The sequence below is a fragment of the Polistes dominula genome, unplaced genomic scaffold (genome assembly GCF_049000335.1).
Source record: "Polistes dominula isolate Pdom_NZ unplaced genomic scaffold, Pdom_raw_medaka contig_83, whole genome shotgun sequence".
NCBI lineage: Eukaryota > Metazoa > Arthropoda > Insecta > Hymenoptera > Vespidae > Polistes > Polistes dominula.
This window is the reverse complement of record NW_028301032.1, coordinates 521,576-537,958: the sequence shown is the minus strand read 5'-3', so window position 1 is coordinate 537,958 and position 16,383 is coordinate 521,576. Positions and strand designations below refer to the sequence as shown.

Below are 16,383 nucleotides of genomic sequence, written 5' to 3'. Positions count from 1 at the left end.
TAATATCTCCAAACAAAAAGTGACAAACTATGATTGTTCTATTATATAGTTCTTTTGCTTTTTTTTTTTTTTCGTTTTTTTCTAACGACTATTGCTCACACATTGGATAGTGTCTTGTTTGTCAAAGGCCTCTGCCTCCTCACGTTATCACCACATTTTCAAAATCCTTCGCTCCATTATGCTGACGAAAAAAAAAACAAACAAACTAACAACTCTCTTTCCAAATGGGAGTGTTCAAAATTTCCCCCGTACTCTTAGGTACCACCCACTGACACTCGTCAGATTTATATCCTTTCCACGAATTGTGATTAACAATGAGAAAACGTTTTTGTTTCTTCACGTGACAGAAGGTGGTTTTACGTTTTTGAAATTTTGTTTCAAAATGAAATATCACCTTTTTTCAATCTTATTATTTCTTTTCTTTTGTACGTGTTATAAAAAAAAAAAAAAGAAAAAAAAAGAACAATCAAAGTCTTTCAAACAGCAGGAGCCAGTAGATAGCCATTCAGTCGATATTATTTATTTGGTTTTAAGGTGACAACAACAGCAGACACACAGGTAGTAACAGATTTAGTTGATTTAATTTTTCACCAATAGCGGTTTTACTTTCTATATAAATACTCAAAAGATAAATCAGTTGACTAGATAGAAGATATCGATCCACTTAGAGATTTGATGGACGATTCTGTCTGACGATACTGTCTACTCGGAAAGTTTTCGAATGAGTGTGTAACCGTCGTTAGTTAGTTAGTTAGTTAGTTCGTTCGTATGTTCTTTCGAAAAGAACAGATCTCCAATGGTAACGTAACGTATTAAAAGGCTGACCAATAAGACGAGAGCCCGAGGGTCGAGACGATCGTCAATTGGAATCACTCAGTGTTGATGAGCAAAATACGACTCTGTTCTATATATTATGGAAGTCTCCTCCGTCTTTTAACTTGTTCACTTTAATTCTTCTTATATTTTCCTTTTGCAAATCCGTATCGTTTTACTTGGGTACCTGTTGGTGCTGCTGCTGCTGATGCTGCTGTTGCTGCTACTTCTACCGATGACTATGACAAATAATATGAGAAAAAATATAAAAGAGTGAGAGAGAAAAGAATATATGCGAAACGCGTCGTTTGTTTGCTATGCAGATTAATTATTTTCTCGTAACGTTATCTCTGATATCAAGCAAAAGAGAGAATTTTGTTTCTATAGGTTTGCTAGATCCCCACTACTTCTTTACTTCCTTTTTATATATTTGTTTCAATTATTTCTCCTTTATTTTTCTCAAAATCCTTTTTATAACAAGATGACTGGCAATATCTGCAACAGAAAACAAAAACAAAAATACACAAATTTCATTTTAGTTTCGAGAATAATGCGATGATATTTATTGATCGATATCAGAGTAGTGTACCCATTTTATATATTGCTACGATCTTCGAAAATTTTCCAAGTCAACACTTTGGTTTTGCCAACACGTATCCTCCCGGTGAGTCGTTAATGATTCAACTCCCATAAGTGTCTCGTGTGTCTTAAGTTTTTTCACTGATTGGAGTCAACTCGATGGGTCATCGTTTCCCTCTACGTATGTATACGCTATTCGCTTATAAGAAGAGTCAAATGTTCGTGGAATAAATATATTGTTGTTACATAGCGTGTACGAATGCATCGAAAAGATTACTCGCGTCTATTTGTTAATAAAATAATACTAATATTCAAAAAGGGAAAGATTTTACAACACAAAATGTATTATAAATAAATAATTAATTATGACTAACAAATGTGCTTAGTTTATCTGTTGATTTTTGTTTCTTCTTTTTTTTTCTTCCTTTCCTCCTACCCCTCCCCCCACCCCCGCCCCACCCTTCCCTCACCGCCAACATTTCTAAGATTTAATTTCAGTTGCATCTCACGTAATAGCATTACTGTACATCGTATCGTTACACGTGTTTATGATGGTACTATAGCGAAAATAAGTAATAACATGTGGAAAGGCGTAAGAAAAATGATTTATCTTGTGTTTCTTTGACACGTTCGTTACTTTATTATTAACAAAGTATGCAAAGTCGGTGATATATAGACGAAACGAATTTAAACACAATAGAAAAGTAAGAATTTCTGTATAATCGTGAAAATACAAAGCTTCATTGTACAAGAAAGCAAGCAGACAAATGTTAATGCAATGTACGTACTCCTCATCTACAGAAGAAGAAAAATATAAAGAAAAAAAGAAGGAAATAAGAGCAGATGTTGAGGGTTCGGAAAAAAAAAATAAAAATAAAAATCGTTGTAAATTATACAAATGCACCAAGGTCATTCTTATATTATTGGTCTCAACTCGATTGTGCACAAAACACGTTTCTTCTTTTTTTTTTTTTTTAGTCTCATTTACTTGCACTTGCTATCGTATTATTATCTCTCATCGTGGTTTTAATTAATCATTATGATTTATTATATTCGATAAAATATTGTCAGTCAAATTTGAACAAGTGATTCGTCAACGTTCTTTCGTTGAATTTCTTTGGACACCTCTTTACAAGTTTCTTCCAATATTCCACTCCAAACTTGATATCTATGATTAAGTCCTGGAACCGCGTGTAAAATCCCATTGGATCCTAAGACACCTGTTTTCTCGTTGGACACGCCGTAAAATATTTTTCCTACTCTGGAATGAAGTAATGCCATTGCACACATTGGGCATGGTTCCATCAGTAAAAAGACCCAACACCCGGTACATAAATATGGGCCAGATTTTTCACTCGAATTTAAATTCACATTGATATTTGCTTTTGTAGTACCGTTATTTCGTCGACCTTGTAATTTCCATTTAGCATCGAAAGATTCAACAGCTGGAATTTTTACGTTGGAGGACAATGTTTTCGGATAACAAAGTGGTGCATGTTCCTCGTACTTTCTTTTAATCATTTTCATTCTTTTCTCAAAATTATTGTCATTCTTTTTATCTTCTGTTACTTCAATGATGTCTTCATTTGAATATAATTTCCAAGCACCACCCCCGTGCAATTTAGCTACCAAATCTATGGCTAACATAGACGCGTGCCACATTGGATGTTGATCAATTTTTGATGCAGCTATAGCAAGTATTCTACCATCGTTCTCAGGATCTACTATTACCGCACTACCATTACAATTATCGTTACCAATAGCTTCCAATTTAGCTGCTGTTATAGCAACGTTCATGTACTTTTCGATTCCTTCTAATTGATCCTCGTTGAAAATCGAACCATCTATCACAGCCTCGAGAAAAGGATCAGGATGAAATCTCAATGGCCAAATCTTCGATGCACGTGCAGCTTGTGTTTTAGATTTTGCACTGGTTTCTGGAACTTTGATAACTCGAAAATCATCTTCTAAAATAGACAGATCAAATTTGTTATCTTTTAGAAATGATTTTAATCTATTCTGATTCGATACATTATCGTCATTTAAATCGAACGATTTCACGGGTGCCAGAAGAATTTTATTGGCCGAGCAACGTTTCAAGTGATCGAAATATGGCAAAATAGTTGATATGCTTTTAATAGCTGTTGAAATATTCTTCTTTTCCTTCAGTATACCCACATATGCGTCAATCGTGGGAAGATCTTTCGTTATTTCTGGATCTAGTATTGGTTTAGGTGTCCAAGTTCTTCTCACCAATTCCATTTTACATTCCTTGTTACTCCTTGCAGTGGTATTCGACATTTTTTGTTCTTTGTTTTTTATATTCTTCTTCCTGAAAATACGCTTTGTCTTGATTTTTCGTAAGAAGTTTTATATATTCGTCCATCATTTATAAATAGATAGTTAACAATAAGATGGAAACTCGTATATATAAATGTTTGGCAAAGTAATATAAAGGATAATCCGCGCGGGATGATCTGTTTGCGAGAAAAAAAATCTCTAATCCGAGTATTTTCTACGTGCTTCGAAGTAGTCGAAACGATTTTAAATTGCTGTCAACTTAGGCCATGGTCGGATCGATTGTCAGAGTTAAGTACAATTGTGTTGTAACGTCGTTTGCTCGTGCTAAGAAGATATATGGTTCCTTCGTCTCTTCTTTCTTATTCGCGAAAAAATTTACGACGAATAATACTTTTTTTCTTCTTTTAATCACGATATAGTTTATCTATTTTTTACACGAGGATTAATTCGTCAAAAAAAAAAAAAAAATTCTATGATTCAACGTTAGACCTAAAATAGAAGATGTTAATTATCGCGATGATTTGTTCCAAGTGATTTTGATGTGAGACAAAATTGAAACCTACGCAAATATGTATGTGTTGGTTGAACGCAGTAATAATTTTGATGAGTGTTTATTTCGATTATTAAAATAATCGAACAACGTGAAAGAAAAAAAAGAAGAGAATTGTCGGTTAAAGTAAAATTTAAATAGCGCGCCACTTGTGATGTCATTAAAGATGGCCGTGTTATGGCACATTCGTGAAGCGTGCTTCTTATATAACGGAAAAGGGAACAACAAGCGGTTTCGCGCGACATGCCAAGCACAAAATCCAAGTAATGCAGGTTTGTTTCTATTACATCTGCGAATAATATCTTTCATCGAATCGATCTCTCGAAGATAAACGAGAAAAATAAGTTGACAAAAAAAAACCTATCTGTCGGTACAATTTGATAGAATAGTTAGAAAATATAATAATCAGAGGAATTGAATAGCACTTAGAGTTCACGCGGCCAATATGTCCACGTCTGCTGGCCTTGAAATTAACCGCGTGTCAACTAAATGTTCGAACATATACGAATCCAATTGGAAGTAAATAGGATACATAGTAATAATAATTCTACAATGTCACAGATAATTCTTCTATCTACGATTGGCAAATCCCAACTCTGTAAATATGCACAAACTATTGTGTATAACGCAAAAGAGAAAAGAATATACTTACTATTCTTGTAAAAGAATTGATGATACTCCTTCGTTGGGTTCCTTGTTTGATTATAGCTTAATGGCGACCTTGAATTTCTCGTATGAGAAATGAAATTTCTCCGAGAGAGAAAAAATTATCCTCTTTTTTTTTTCACAACCAAAGACAACGATACTTATGACCAAAAAAATAATCGAAACACAACGATAACGACTATGTATAGAAAGAAACAACTATAGCCCGTCCTTGGTCAAAAAAATACTTCATATGCACACTGGGGGAAACAAAACACACCAATTGCGAGTCGAATCTCGTTACACTGGATGCAACTACGTTAAGGGATTCCTAGCAGTATGATGAGTTTAAAGAACGTCGACTTTACGCCTATCTTTTTCCAAGAGCTTACGGTTTATCGTACTCCATTTACGATTGGAACGCACTCTCGTGGCTAAATTTAAAACCCTGACACGAAGTTTGAAGGTAGGGTAGAGTAGAGTAGACAGGCTTGTTGAGAAACCTTTATCTGTCTCTCTTTCTGTTTACTTCTATCATTTTACTTTTTCTTTTCCAACGACTAGGTGGACCAATATACGTATTATTGTGTATATGTGGTTTTTATGTTTATTTATGTTGTTAAGATGAACCAAAACATACAAAGTACAGGTAATCCTAGAAAATGCCGTTTTATATAAGACCCTATGTTTATTTATTTGTTCGTGTCATTATCTTAATGGGTAATCTTCTGTTTAGTAGTAATATTAGATTTTTAAGAAAAGTTAGCATATGTTTCAAAATATTCCATATACGCTAATGCCGCGTCGTACAAATATTCCATGTCTTTCTGTAAAAGAAACATTTTTCATGAATATTCTGAAAATATACATAAGAAGTAAGTTTTTTTATGAAAATATTTATCATACTTACGATAGTTCGAACAAAGTCCGGTCTAAATTGTTTGACCGTTCTAATTGCTAAACAAATATCGCATTCCCTTTCTATGGCTATTCTTTCTAAAAGAAAACTCATTGCCAAATAAATACCGCAACCTGTTACACCGTCGCTAAAAAAATAATACATTAACCCATTAGATCTTTTTTTATATTTATTTAAAAGAAGAAGAAGAAAAGAATGATAAAATAAGATCGAATCGTACTGGCATAAAACTGCTGTAGGACTATTGATTCTAGCAATTCGACCTGCTGCTTGCCACAATGTTACCAAAGCCATTGCAGATGGTGGATCCTTATTTTTCCCAGCTTCCCATTGTTTGCAAGTTAATATTGTAACTGGTTGTTCCTTTGTAGGTTTCTAAGCAAAAAGTTCTTGTCTGTTTTTTCTAATATTCAAATTTTCTACTGGTATCAATTACCTCCGAATTGTCAATAAGCATCAGTTTATTAGATACGTAGTATTCAGTTTCTGAAAGTTCTTTAGTGATTACATTAATATATGGTGTTGGTTTAAATTCGTTGTTAGCTGGTACCAAAGGACAACAAGTCTGAAAGAGTAAATCAAGTTTGTTATTGCATATTTGTAATGTTATTTCAAAGTAATGATATTACTGACTGGGTCCTCAGGATCAGGTGGTTGTAAAACGACGATGAGCTCAATATTTAATTCTGCAATCATTCTCCAAAAATCACGAAATGTCGTTGGCATTGGTAATTGACTCGATAAGTATTGATTTTGTTCTTTGAAACCATCTACGTAAACTGCAGCTATGTAATCACTTTCCTCGTCATGAGGTGGATATCTTTTTAAAAACACACGGTTTATTTTGTCTACAAATAAATACGAATATAATTACAGATTTATCGAAATGTATTATGGGTAGGAAAAAATAATCTAACTTGATACTAATTCGGGATATCTATTCTTAGCTATATTCGATTCGGACAAGGAAGTTTGCGAAACAGGTGGCCTAAGAGCTTCGTTTTGCCATGCTGTGTCTTGTAATCTACAAACATATACACAATTTTATTTATTATTATATACACATAAACAAAAATGTAAAATGTTATTTACCTTCGAAATTGTATTTTTAAATCTTTCTTCAAATCTTTGATTTTTGTTGGCAATGCATCGTTGCATGGTAAAGAAGTTGGTAAGGATAGTAAACAATCTATTAAAACTAAATGAACGAATAAATATTGTTGCTTATTGTCTACCATATTGGCTCTTTCATTTCTGATCGATTGCATTTCCGAAAAAACGTCGACGACCTATACAAAAAATTGATCCCATCATCAGAAACATTTAATAATTTTGTTAATTTTTGTTTGACTTACCCCTTCGGCTGCTGCACGTCTCAAACAAATATCGCATAAAATGATTGTACCGGTTCTACCAATACCAGCACTGCAATGAACTACCATTGGTCCATTTCCAATTTCTTTAGCTAAAATTTTTTTCAAAAAGGCTACAACGGAATGTGTGTAATTTGGTACACCATGATCTGGCCATGCTGTGTAATGCAAATGTTCTACCTACATTGTCAAAATACGATTATTGAAACAATGTAAAAAATGATCCTCATCGAAAGTTCGATTTACCTTACGGGTTTCGTCATTACACGTTACGTGTAAGATTCTAAAGGTATAGTCGGCGAAAATGTTTTGAGTCGAGTTGAAAACCAACACGTCACCGTACTTCTTCTTTTTACCAATGTCAGGCCAATATTGTTCACACTTTGTCTAAGAACAAACGATGTTAAATTTAACGCAACAGTTTTATTAAATAGGGTTAACCAAAAATTCGTTTTGAGAACTACCAACCTTTCCATTTTCAATTATATTAGTTAGCATGCAAATAACAAAGACATTCTCTTGCCAGATCATACGCCAAAAATCAATTATCGTTTTTGCTTTTGGTCCTTGAGTAGCTATGTAACGTTTTTCCTTTTTGTAACCCTTTATTGTTTTTTTCCCCCATGTAACATTTGAAAGGAAACAACATTCTATCATCGATTACAAGTTTCTACAATGTGAAATAAGATTTTTTTGAATGAAATCATTCTCTTTTACCTTGATGTAATTGGCGTTGATGTAATCGGAGAAAGGGTCATCAGCGAGTTTCTTCAATACCACACGTGTTTCGTCATCTACATATACATATATATGTATATATAAATAAATGTTTTTATTCAAATCGCTAAAAATATCTTTTAAATATTACTTACATGCTATAAGATTTCCATAGCGATTTTTTGATTTATTTTGCGGTAATTTGCCATAATCCCATGACTTTGTTTGGCCTCTTGGAAAAGACTACAAATAAATCATTTTCAACATCATATAAACAATAAGAACTTCTTCTTTTGATTATGCCAACATTCACGCGTTTTTATTTTTTTTTATTTTTCGTATTAGTTTAATTGTTTAAGTTTACCTCATATTGTTCATCTAGTAATCCCGATTTAACTGCATTTCTTACATAATCCTCAAAATCTTTTACTTTTATTGGCATCACACTTGAATCATCGTATTGAGTATTATTAATCAAACATGAAAGATTTTCCCTGCTTTGATTAATAGAAGAACGTTTTTTCGCTACTATCGGTGTCGTAGGTTTAATTTTAGGCACATTTTCATTCGTTTCTACAGTCTCATTCAAAGCAAAAATATTAGTCATCAAATTTGTTCCGTTGTATCTAAAAATTAAATTGATAATATTAATAATTGTAATGTTGTCAAATATATTAGGTTGTTTGGAAAGTTCGTGTCGATTTCTGGTAGACGGCACATTAAAGTCCTTTTATTTAAAAATAACCTGAAAAGTTCTGGACAAACAAAATTTAAAAATTATTCTTAGCGATGGAGAAAGATTCTGATAAAGAATGGCACTTATATATAATTTAACAAAAAAAAACTTCAATTGAAAAACATTTCAATCTTCCATCAAAATCGGCACGATGTTTCCGGACAATTCAATAATAGAATTTGAAAAATTTTTGTCAGTTACCTTCGATGAATAATAAATCCTAAGAAGAATATAACGATGAGTATAACGACGAGATAAATTGGCCAAATTACGTAGGAATTTGTATCATATACAAAACGATTTAATGTTAATGATAATAAACTTGTGATATTTTCTGCTTGAATAATCACGTAAATTGTATAAACATTGTACAATCTCAATGGACAATTGATACCCTCTTCGTATTTTTGATTATCACCTATAGAAAATTCTTTTCCGGAATATTGATCGGCCTGGCATGAGACACGAACAATGAAGAACTCTTTTTTTAATTAATTTCTATATTAAATACTAATTGGCATAATAAAACATAAGTTTAAAGAGAAGGGATGTTGTTAAACTTACGGGAAAACTAGCAGCTAACCATGCAATTTCGTTATTTTTAATATTCGTTAATTCGTTGAAATATTCGTTTAATTTGGTATAGTTTTTGCACGGATGTTGACCCTTTACTATGATATATATTTTACTATTTTTAACGTCGTTCAAAAGTCTTGGAATTTTTAACAATAATGACGTATTACTTTCAACCGTATAATTTAATTTATCATTTTCAAAAGTTATAGAATTAGGCGTACTTATAGTGCCACTTTTAGATTGACTTTTTTTTTCGTCAATTGTTACAGCCTGTACGATTATTCTATACGTAGTTGAAGATGATAATTTGATACTCCATTCGTATTCTCGTTGATATTTCGTTATTTTATAATTATATACTTTTTCTTGTTCGAATATCGAATTATTTTCTCTCAAATTACTTTCAATTATTTGTACGTTGATCAAAAATTTAATGAGAGGTGTATTCGTTTTCCAAGGATGACACCAACTTACAATGACTATACCTTTATGGTCAATTTTAATTTGTAAATTTTTCGGTGGATCTGATTTTGTTGCTAAAAAAAGAAACACACATTTTTATCAAGGTAAGCATTATTATTATAATTATATTATATACGTAATTACCAATTTTTTTTGGATTGTACATAATTGTCGATGATTCTCCAGGATTGCTAACATTTTTGTTATATCCCGTTACCTATAAAATTGTATGTATAACATCTCTTCTACTAAATATTTATTTATTAATGTATTGGGTTGTTCGGAAAGTAATTTCGTCTTATTTTTGTGAAATAAAAGCCAATTTATATATAAAGAACAAATATTTTATTAAATTATATATTGGCAATTCCGGTTCAATTTTTTTTGCCATCTTTCTGGTAGTATCATGATTCCACGCTCATAAAAGTTTTGCACTTTGCTGTCAATAAACTGATCGAGATGGTTTTTGACCTCTTCATTTTAAGTGAAGGTTTTTCCGTCTAAAACATTTTGCAGTGATCGGAACAAATAATAATCCGAAGGTGCCAGATCTGGAGAATATTGTGGGTGTGATGACAGTAGACTTCCATATTAATTAATTTTTTTTTTATCCGGTGAAAGCTCAAAAAAACGATATCTTTAAAATCCCACCGAACAAACAGCATCTCCTATTTTTGACGGATATTGGCTTTCAAATAGCTTTGAGATAGTTCATCTATTTTGCTGCATGATCTCTTACGTTTGACATTGTTATATACAACCAATTTTTCGTCTCTAGTAATATTGCATTACAAAAATGAATCATTTTTGTGACGTTTGAGAAATAAATCACAGACGTTAATGCGACGACACAAACTTCTCTCCGTGAGAATATGGGGAACCCATATACCGATCTTCGAGGTTAAACCCAGGCCTTTAAAGTGGTCATAAACGGTTGATTTTGATAAATTTAACCTCTCGCCGATCTCACCTGTTTTTTTTCGCCTGTTTGCATCATCGTGCCGGTGCCTTTATCGTGTCTTCATCAGTTTTAACCGACCTTCCAGAACGTGGGTGCATCTTCGACATCAAAATTGCCTGATCGGAATTTTGCAAACCAGTTCTGGCACTGGCATACTGTCAACACATTTTCTTACACATCGGTTAATTTTTTTCTAGCTTGAACAGCATTTTCACCTTTGCTATAGGGAAAAAAGTAAAATTCGGCGACAATGCTGTTTATTGCTCACCATATTTAAAAGGACACCAATCAAAAACTACAGCGTAGAATCAATTGGACTTTTTGGGTGCAACAAGATACAATTAAATCCTCTGTCGGGAAAAAACGAAATTACTTCTCGAACAACCTAATAAATAATATTTTATACATACAGTTATAGTAGAATATATATTTTTCCTTAATACGATTTTTGAACAGATGTAATTTTCCCAAAGTACACAAAATTCATTAGCATATATATACGTGTTATTTGAATCAGAAATCGATGAACAATCTGTATTATTGTAACATATATTAACAATATAATGATCTAATTCTCCATTAGGTGGTAATGGTTCTTTCCATCTTAAAGAAATTGTCATTTTACGATTATCGAATTCATATATATCAAGTTCTCTTACAGGTGTTGGTGCTGAAGATACAAAATTGCACAATTTAAATAAAATCAAATCAAATGAAATTGAACTTATAAAACTTACGTTTCGATGGGGTAGTAAATATCAATTCCACGCCAGCACTATTATTATGGGGTTTGCCATAATCTCGTATAGGAAAAATTTGTACTTTATATTTTTCGTAACTGTTTAACTTTAATTTGGTGAGATTGAAATATGAATATGCAGTTTGTTGATTTATATATTTTTGATGTCTTACAGCCTCGCTAAGTCCTGTAAATATTAATCTCGTTTTTTCAATAGATCCTGAAATAGTCGTACAATCTATTGGTTTATCCCAAGTAATTCGATTATTTTCATATTTCAAATTAGAAAGTTTAGATCTTGGAATATCTGAAAGAATTATTTTCAAATAATCAACTCGTACTTCAATTTCAATTTCGAATCTGTACCACCTATACACACCTGTAGCTTTCATAAGAAAACGTTTTTTTTTTCCAAACCTTTCTTCGAATTATATGCAACAATTGTTAATATATATTTTGCGTATGCAGGTATATTAGAAAACGTAACATTTGTCGTTGTTGTATTTGTTGTCTTGTTGTATTTCGAGATGATAGATTGATCATAATTTGCACATCCACAATAAAAATCAACCTACGTAAAAAAGGATAAAAATTATTATAAGTGTATGATTGTTAGAAATTCATTTACCATTAACGTGATTCCGTAAGTTTGAATTTTCCCATTTGGTCTTTTTGGTGGTTTCCATTCTATGTATACTTGATCGTCAGACTGTTTCTTTTGTACATTGGTTACTTCCGAAGGTTCTACGAACAATATTATTTTTGTAATTACAAATACATTCGTGAAAATAATTGTAAAAAGTGCACTGACCCCCATCGTTTGTTAAAATACTTTTTGATAAGATATTTGTATTATTTCCACTTATTTTAACGTCGTATACAGTGGCAGGTAGAACTTTATATATCATGGGAATTTCAATGATATTTCCTTCATAAATTGTATTATTCGTATTATTTTGTTGATAAATTAACAAATTGTACCAAGACCATGGACATGAATAATTGATTTCTTCGTTATTATTTAATGGATTATTGCCAGTTATTGTTAAATAAGTATCATTAGCTTCAATATTAAAGTGTGCCCTAGCTGGATGAATCAAATTTATGAATAAACTTTATAAATTCGAAGTAATCGTATTTGAAAATATAATTTAAATTACGTACCATCGCAGGGTGTAATAAAATTGTTAGTTAAACCTTTTATAATAAATTTCTCTTGTCCAACGCGTAATTTGCACGATACATTATAATTTATCCCTGGTTGTAAAAATTTGAAATCACTTTCTAAAGTAGTCGTATTTGGAAATACAGTCTTATATGTACAGGTATTTTCGTTCAAAGTGTTCCTATTATTCTGTAAATGATAAATTATCTTGCGTGATTTTGTTCTTCCATTATTTTACAACGTATAATGAATAATTAATTACTTGAATGACAAAACAGTATTCGGTTATCGTTTCCTTATATTCATCCCTTGCAATGAGACTAACACTAAGGTATGTTTTATTTATAAAATTGATAATAGGTGGTGGTGGTACATCGATCACTGAAAAATGACTTTTTTGTATTACTAATTTATATTAATGTTTTGCACGCGTATCCATATCTGTTTGCATCACAATCTGTACAATTTATAGAATTTTTGTTAAATAAATGTTATTAAATGCAATCAATATAAACTGTCGTTTCTGACATCGGTCGCCCGTTAAACCATTGTAACAAGTACAACCCATTTTTGTACAAATTACTGTATTTTTACAATTTTTATCAAAATATTGCAGAATACCTCCACAAGATTTTGAACATAGCGTTCCGTTTGGACAATCAAAATCATCTATGAATATTATAATTTTATATAAAATACTACATAAATCTATCATTTTGTATTTATACTTACTGTTTTCGAATTCTGATGTTTTTAGAAAAGCGTTGACTATTTGATTACGTTCGTATGACATTTTTTCACAATATACATTATGCTGAGAGGGATCAAAAGAATTTTTGTTTAACTTATAAACGATCAACTTACTGCTTTTCGTTGCATCTAAAAAAAATAATTTAAGTTATCTCATGTATTGAAATGAATTCGTATGAATTTTGTACCTAACGAAGGACACTCTCGAATATTTCCTATTGCCCAAAAACCCTTATCATTCTTATCATCGATCATTGGTGTAATTTGAATTTTTACATATTTATAGTCATTAGATGAAAATGTTGTATTAATTTGAACATATTGCCACGTTGTTAATTCATGAATTCCTTCGTATCCTTTATAAATTCGTGTATTTATTTCTTTAGTAACGTCGTCATCATTGAATAATATCATAGTGATATTTATTTTACAATTTTCACACAGACCAATAGAAAATTCGAAACAAAGGAATAAATTTTTGTAAGGTATTTTAGGACTAGTTAGGACAGCATTTAATTCATTCGTATAAATATAATCATCTGTAATAAAAAAAAACAATTTATATGGTATAGAACCTTTCTTTTTACCTGATTAGATAATCGATTATAGAATATAATTGAAAACTTACACATGTGATATCGAATAAGCATCGGTTGTGAACTTTTATAAAAGAAATAATACCTATCGTGATTATTTGGAACAGGTTTTTCATCCACATATTCTAATAGGATTTTTTGTTTATTATATAAAGTTATCTTTCTCATTACGTTGTTCCATTTTAATACAAAGTGTTTCCATTCGTTTGGATTCAACTTAAAATCCTATTAAATAATACGAATTGTATTTAATTCCTTTTGATAACGATAAAAGTATTTTCAAATGCTTACGGTGTTATTATCTCTCATTATAGAACAATCAGTTCCTGGCAATGGATATTTCGATGGTAAACCTTGTGGACATTTTCGTATAATCGACTTAGTATTTTCCCATCCACCGATAATGATCCAATAACAAAAAGAACTTTGATAGTTTTCATCATCGCATAATACCGCGTGTACGTCGGCAGCAGCACGAACGGAAAATACGACGGAATCGGTTTTATTGAAGTAACCAATACGATCCAATTTATATGTATTGTTAGAATATTTAAAATTATCATATTCCTTGAAATGTTCCCAACGATTATCCAATACCGGTCCCATTGGTTTAGACCAAGTATTACCAATATTCCATTGACTTATATTCCACGTACATTGTTGATACAAATGAAATGGACAATCGTAATTACTTTCTTTTATACAATTCTCATTTGGACTATTAGTAGTACAGAAATCTGTAAGTATGAGGAAAAAAAATTAACCAAATTCTAATCATTTTATTGTTAAAAAAAAAAAGAAAAATAAATCATTTATTACCAAAGCTCTGTGTCCAATTTTGAGAATCAATTAATGGCATATTCCATACGAGTGCATTTCCGTCGTCTTTGGATGCGCATATCAAATTTGTCCAGTTGTCATTCATATTTCGAAGGATTAATAAATTTTTGAATGCATAACTCAGTTGAAAATGAAGGATTATAGTAATTAAAACTTTCATATTGCACCTTTCAACGTAACAAGTCATTACAATGTTGTTAATTTTTTTATTATAGCATACAGTAGTGTAACTCACATTTTTTAATGAAACTCAGGATTAATCTCACTCGCGTCAATTATTTTGTTTTATTTTAGATAATGTTAAACGTTAACGGGTAAAACATTAAATGAAAAAACGGATGCCGAGTGAGTGAACACTAGAAATATTATATTACTCATAACTATCACGAATAAAACCACGCTTCCTTCGAGATAAGTAATGGTCTTTGTTCATGATAAATTGTGTGTATTTGAAATACCATTGCAAATATTATTTTTCCTTAGAAAAAAGAAATCAAAAACAAATCTTATTTATTCCTAGAAATTCCATATAATAAATTATTATTTTTCATTTTACAAATCATACATACATATTTTTATTTCGCTATCATTTCTTACAAAAGATGGTCTACAGTTGAACGGAACAACACAATTGTTGACATACGCGGACGATATTGTTTTGTTAGGGGACAATGAAGAGGCATTAATTAATAGCGCAAAAATATTAATAGATAATACTAAAGACCTGGAACTGCAAATAAGCGCGGAAAAAATCAAATATGTGGTAACCGATAGAGTTCAGAATAGGTCTAGTACTGGAACTTTAGTCGTTTTGAGCGGATCTTTAGGTATTTAGGATCGATCATAAACCAGACGAACGAAATTAACGAAGGACTTAAGAAAAGAATCAATCTAGGCAACTCAAGTTTTTATTCGGTTAACAAATTGCTCAGCTCGATGTTGCTGTCTAGGAGATTAAAAATCAGGATATACAGGACAATCATCCTGCCGGTAGTCCTTTATGGTAGCGAATCGTGGTCGCTGACGTTACGGGACGAAAAGAAATTCAGGGTCTTCGAAAACAAAGTTCTTCGTAAAATCTTCGGCGCAAAACGCGATGAGGAATCGGGCGAATGGAGAAAACTCCATAACGTTGAAGTACATCGATTGTACAACAAACTAGACATTATCAACGTCGTAAAATCACGCCGATTAAGATTGGCTGATCACGTGGCGTGTATGGATGAGGATCGAACGGCGCACAAAATGTTGGTCGGTATACAAAACGGGAAAAGACCACTAGGAAAACCAAAACATAGATGGGAGGATAATATTAGAAGAGAACTGAAAGAAATAGGATACGAAAACCGCAAATGGAAGGATCGCGCTTAGGGACGGGAACACTGGCCGGATTTGGTATTTGCGGCAATGAACTTGAGTTAATAAAAAAAAAATATCATTTCTTACAATCTTCGGGAAGTACAAGGTCACTTAGATAATAAAAAAATTTAATGATATTATCATCGTTATTTTTTTATAAACTAATAGTTTTTTTCACATGCACGCATGTACATGCATATTATAAAATTGAATTATCTGAACTTTTACATTTTATAATTTGACATACTCTATTAAATATCCAAAGAACAATTCGTGATGAATACAATATATAATATAATATA

At 31.6% G+C, this 16,383-nt stretch overlaps 2 protein-coding genes across 2 annotated transcripts; both read right to left on the bottom strand.

Moving 5' to 3' along the window:
- Positions 1–49: 49 nt before the first annotated feature.
- On the bottom strand, positions 50–5,031 carry LOC107071042 (tRNA-specific adenosine-34 deaminase regulatory subunit adat3). The gene is made up of 3 exons (XM_015329698.2): positions 4,896–5,031; positions 1,403–3,724; positions 50–1,308 (listed from the first exon to the last, which is right to left on the bottom strand). Exon 2 carries the CDS (start codon positions 3,691–3,693, stop codon positions 2,464–2,466), a length of 1,230 nt encoding a protein of 409 aa, XP_015185184.2. The 5' UTR covers positions 3,694–3,724; positions 4,896–5,031; the 3' UTR covers positions 50–1,308; positions 1,403–2,463.
- Positions 50–15,374, bottom strand: LOC107073782 (uncharacterized). The gene is given in 31 exon segments (XM_089174369.1): positions 50–1,308; positions 4,896–5,715; positions 5,799–5,934; positions 6,028–6,182; positions 6,244–6,372; positions 6,441–6,655; positions 6,725–6,831; positions 6,900–7,096; positions 7,163–7,360; positions 7,427–7,567; positions 7,649–7,783; positions 7,898–7,974; positions 8,053–8,140; positions 8,262–8,523; positions 8,835–9,085; positions 9,198–9,745; positions 9,816–9,888; positions 11,043–11,302; positions 11,370–11,678; positions 11,751–11,780; positions 11,783–11,942; positions 12,000–12,115; positions 12,183–12,458; positions 12,536–12,725; positions 12,799–12,917; positions 13,056–13,205; positions 13,269–13,415; positions 13,475–13,825; positions 13,915–14,107; positions 14,174–14,619; positions 14,702–15,374. Coding segments are annotated over 30 exon segments (5,742 nt in total). The 5' UTR covers positions 14,910–15,374; the 3' UTR covers positions 50–1,308; positions 4,896–5,640.
- Positions 15,375–16,383: the final 1,009 nt, after the last annotated feature.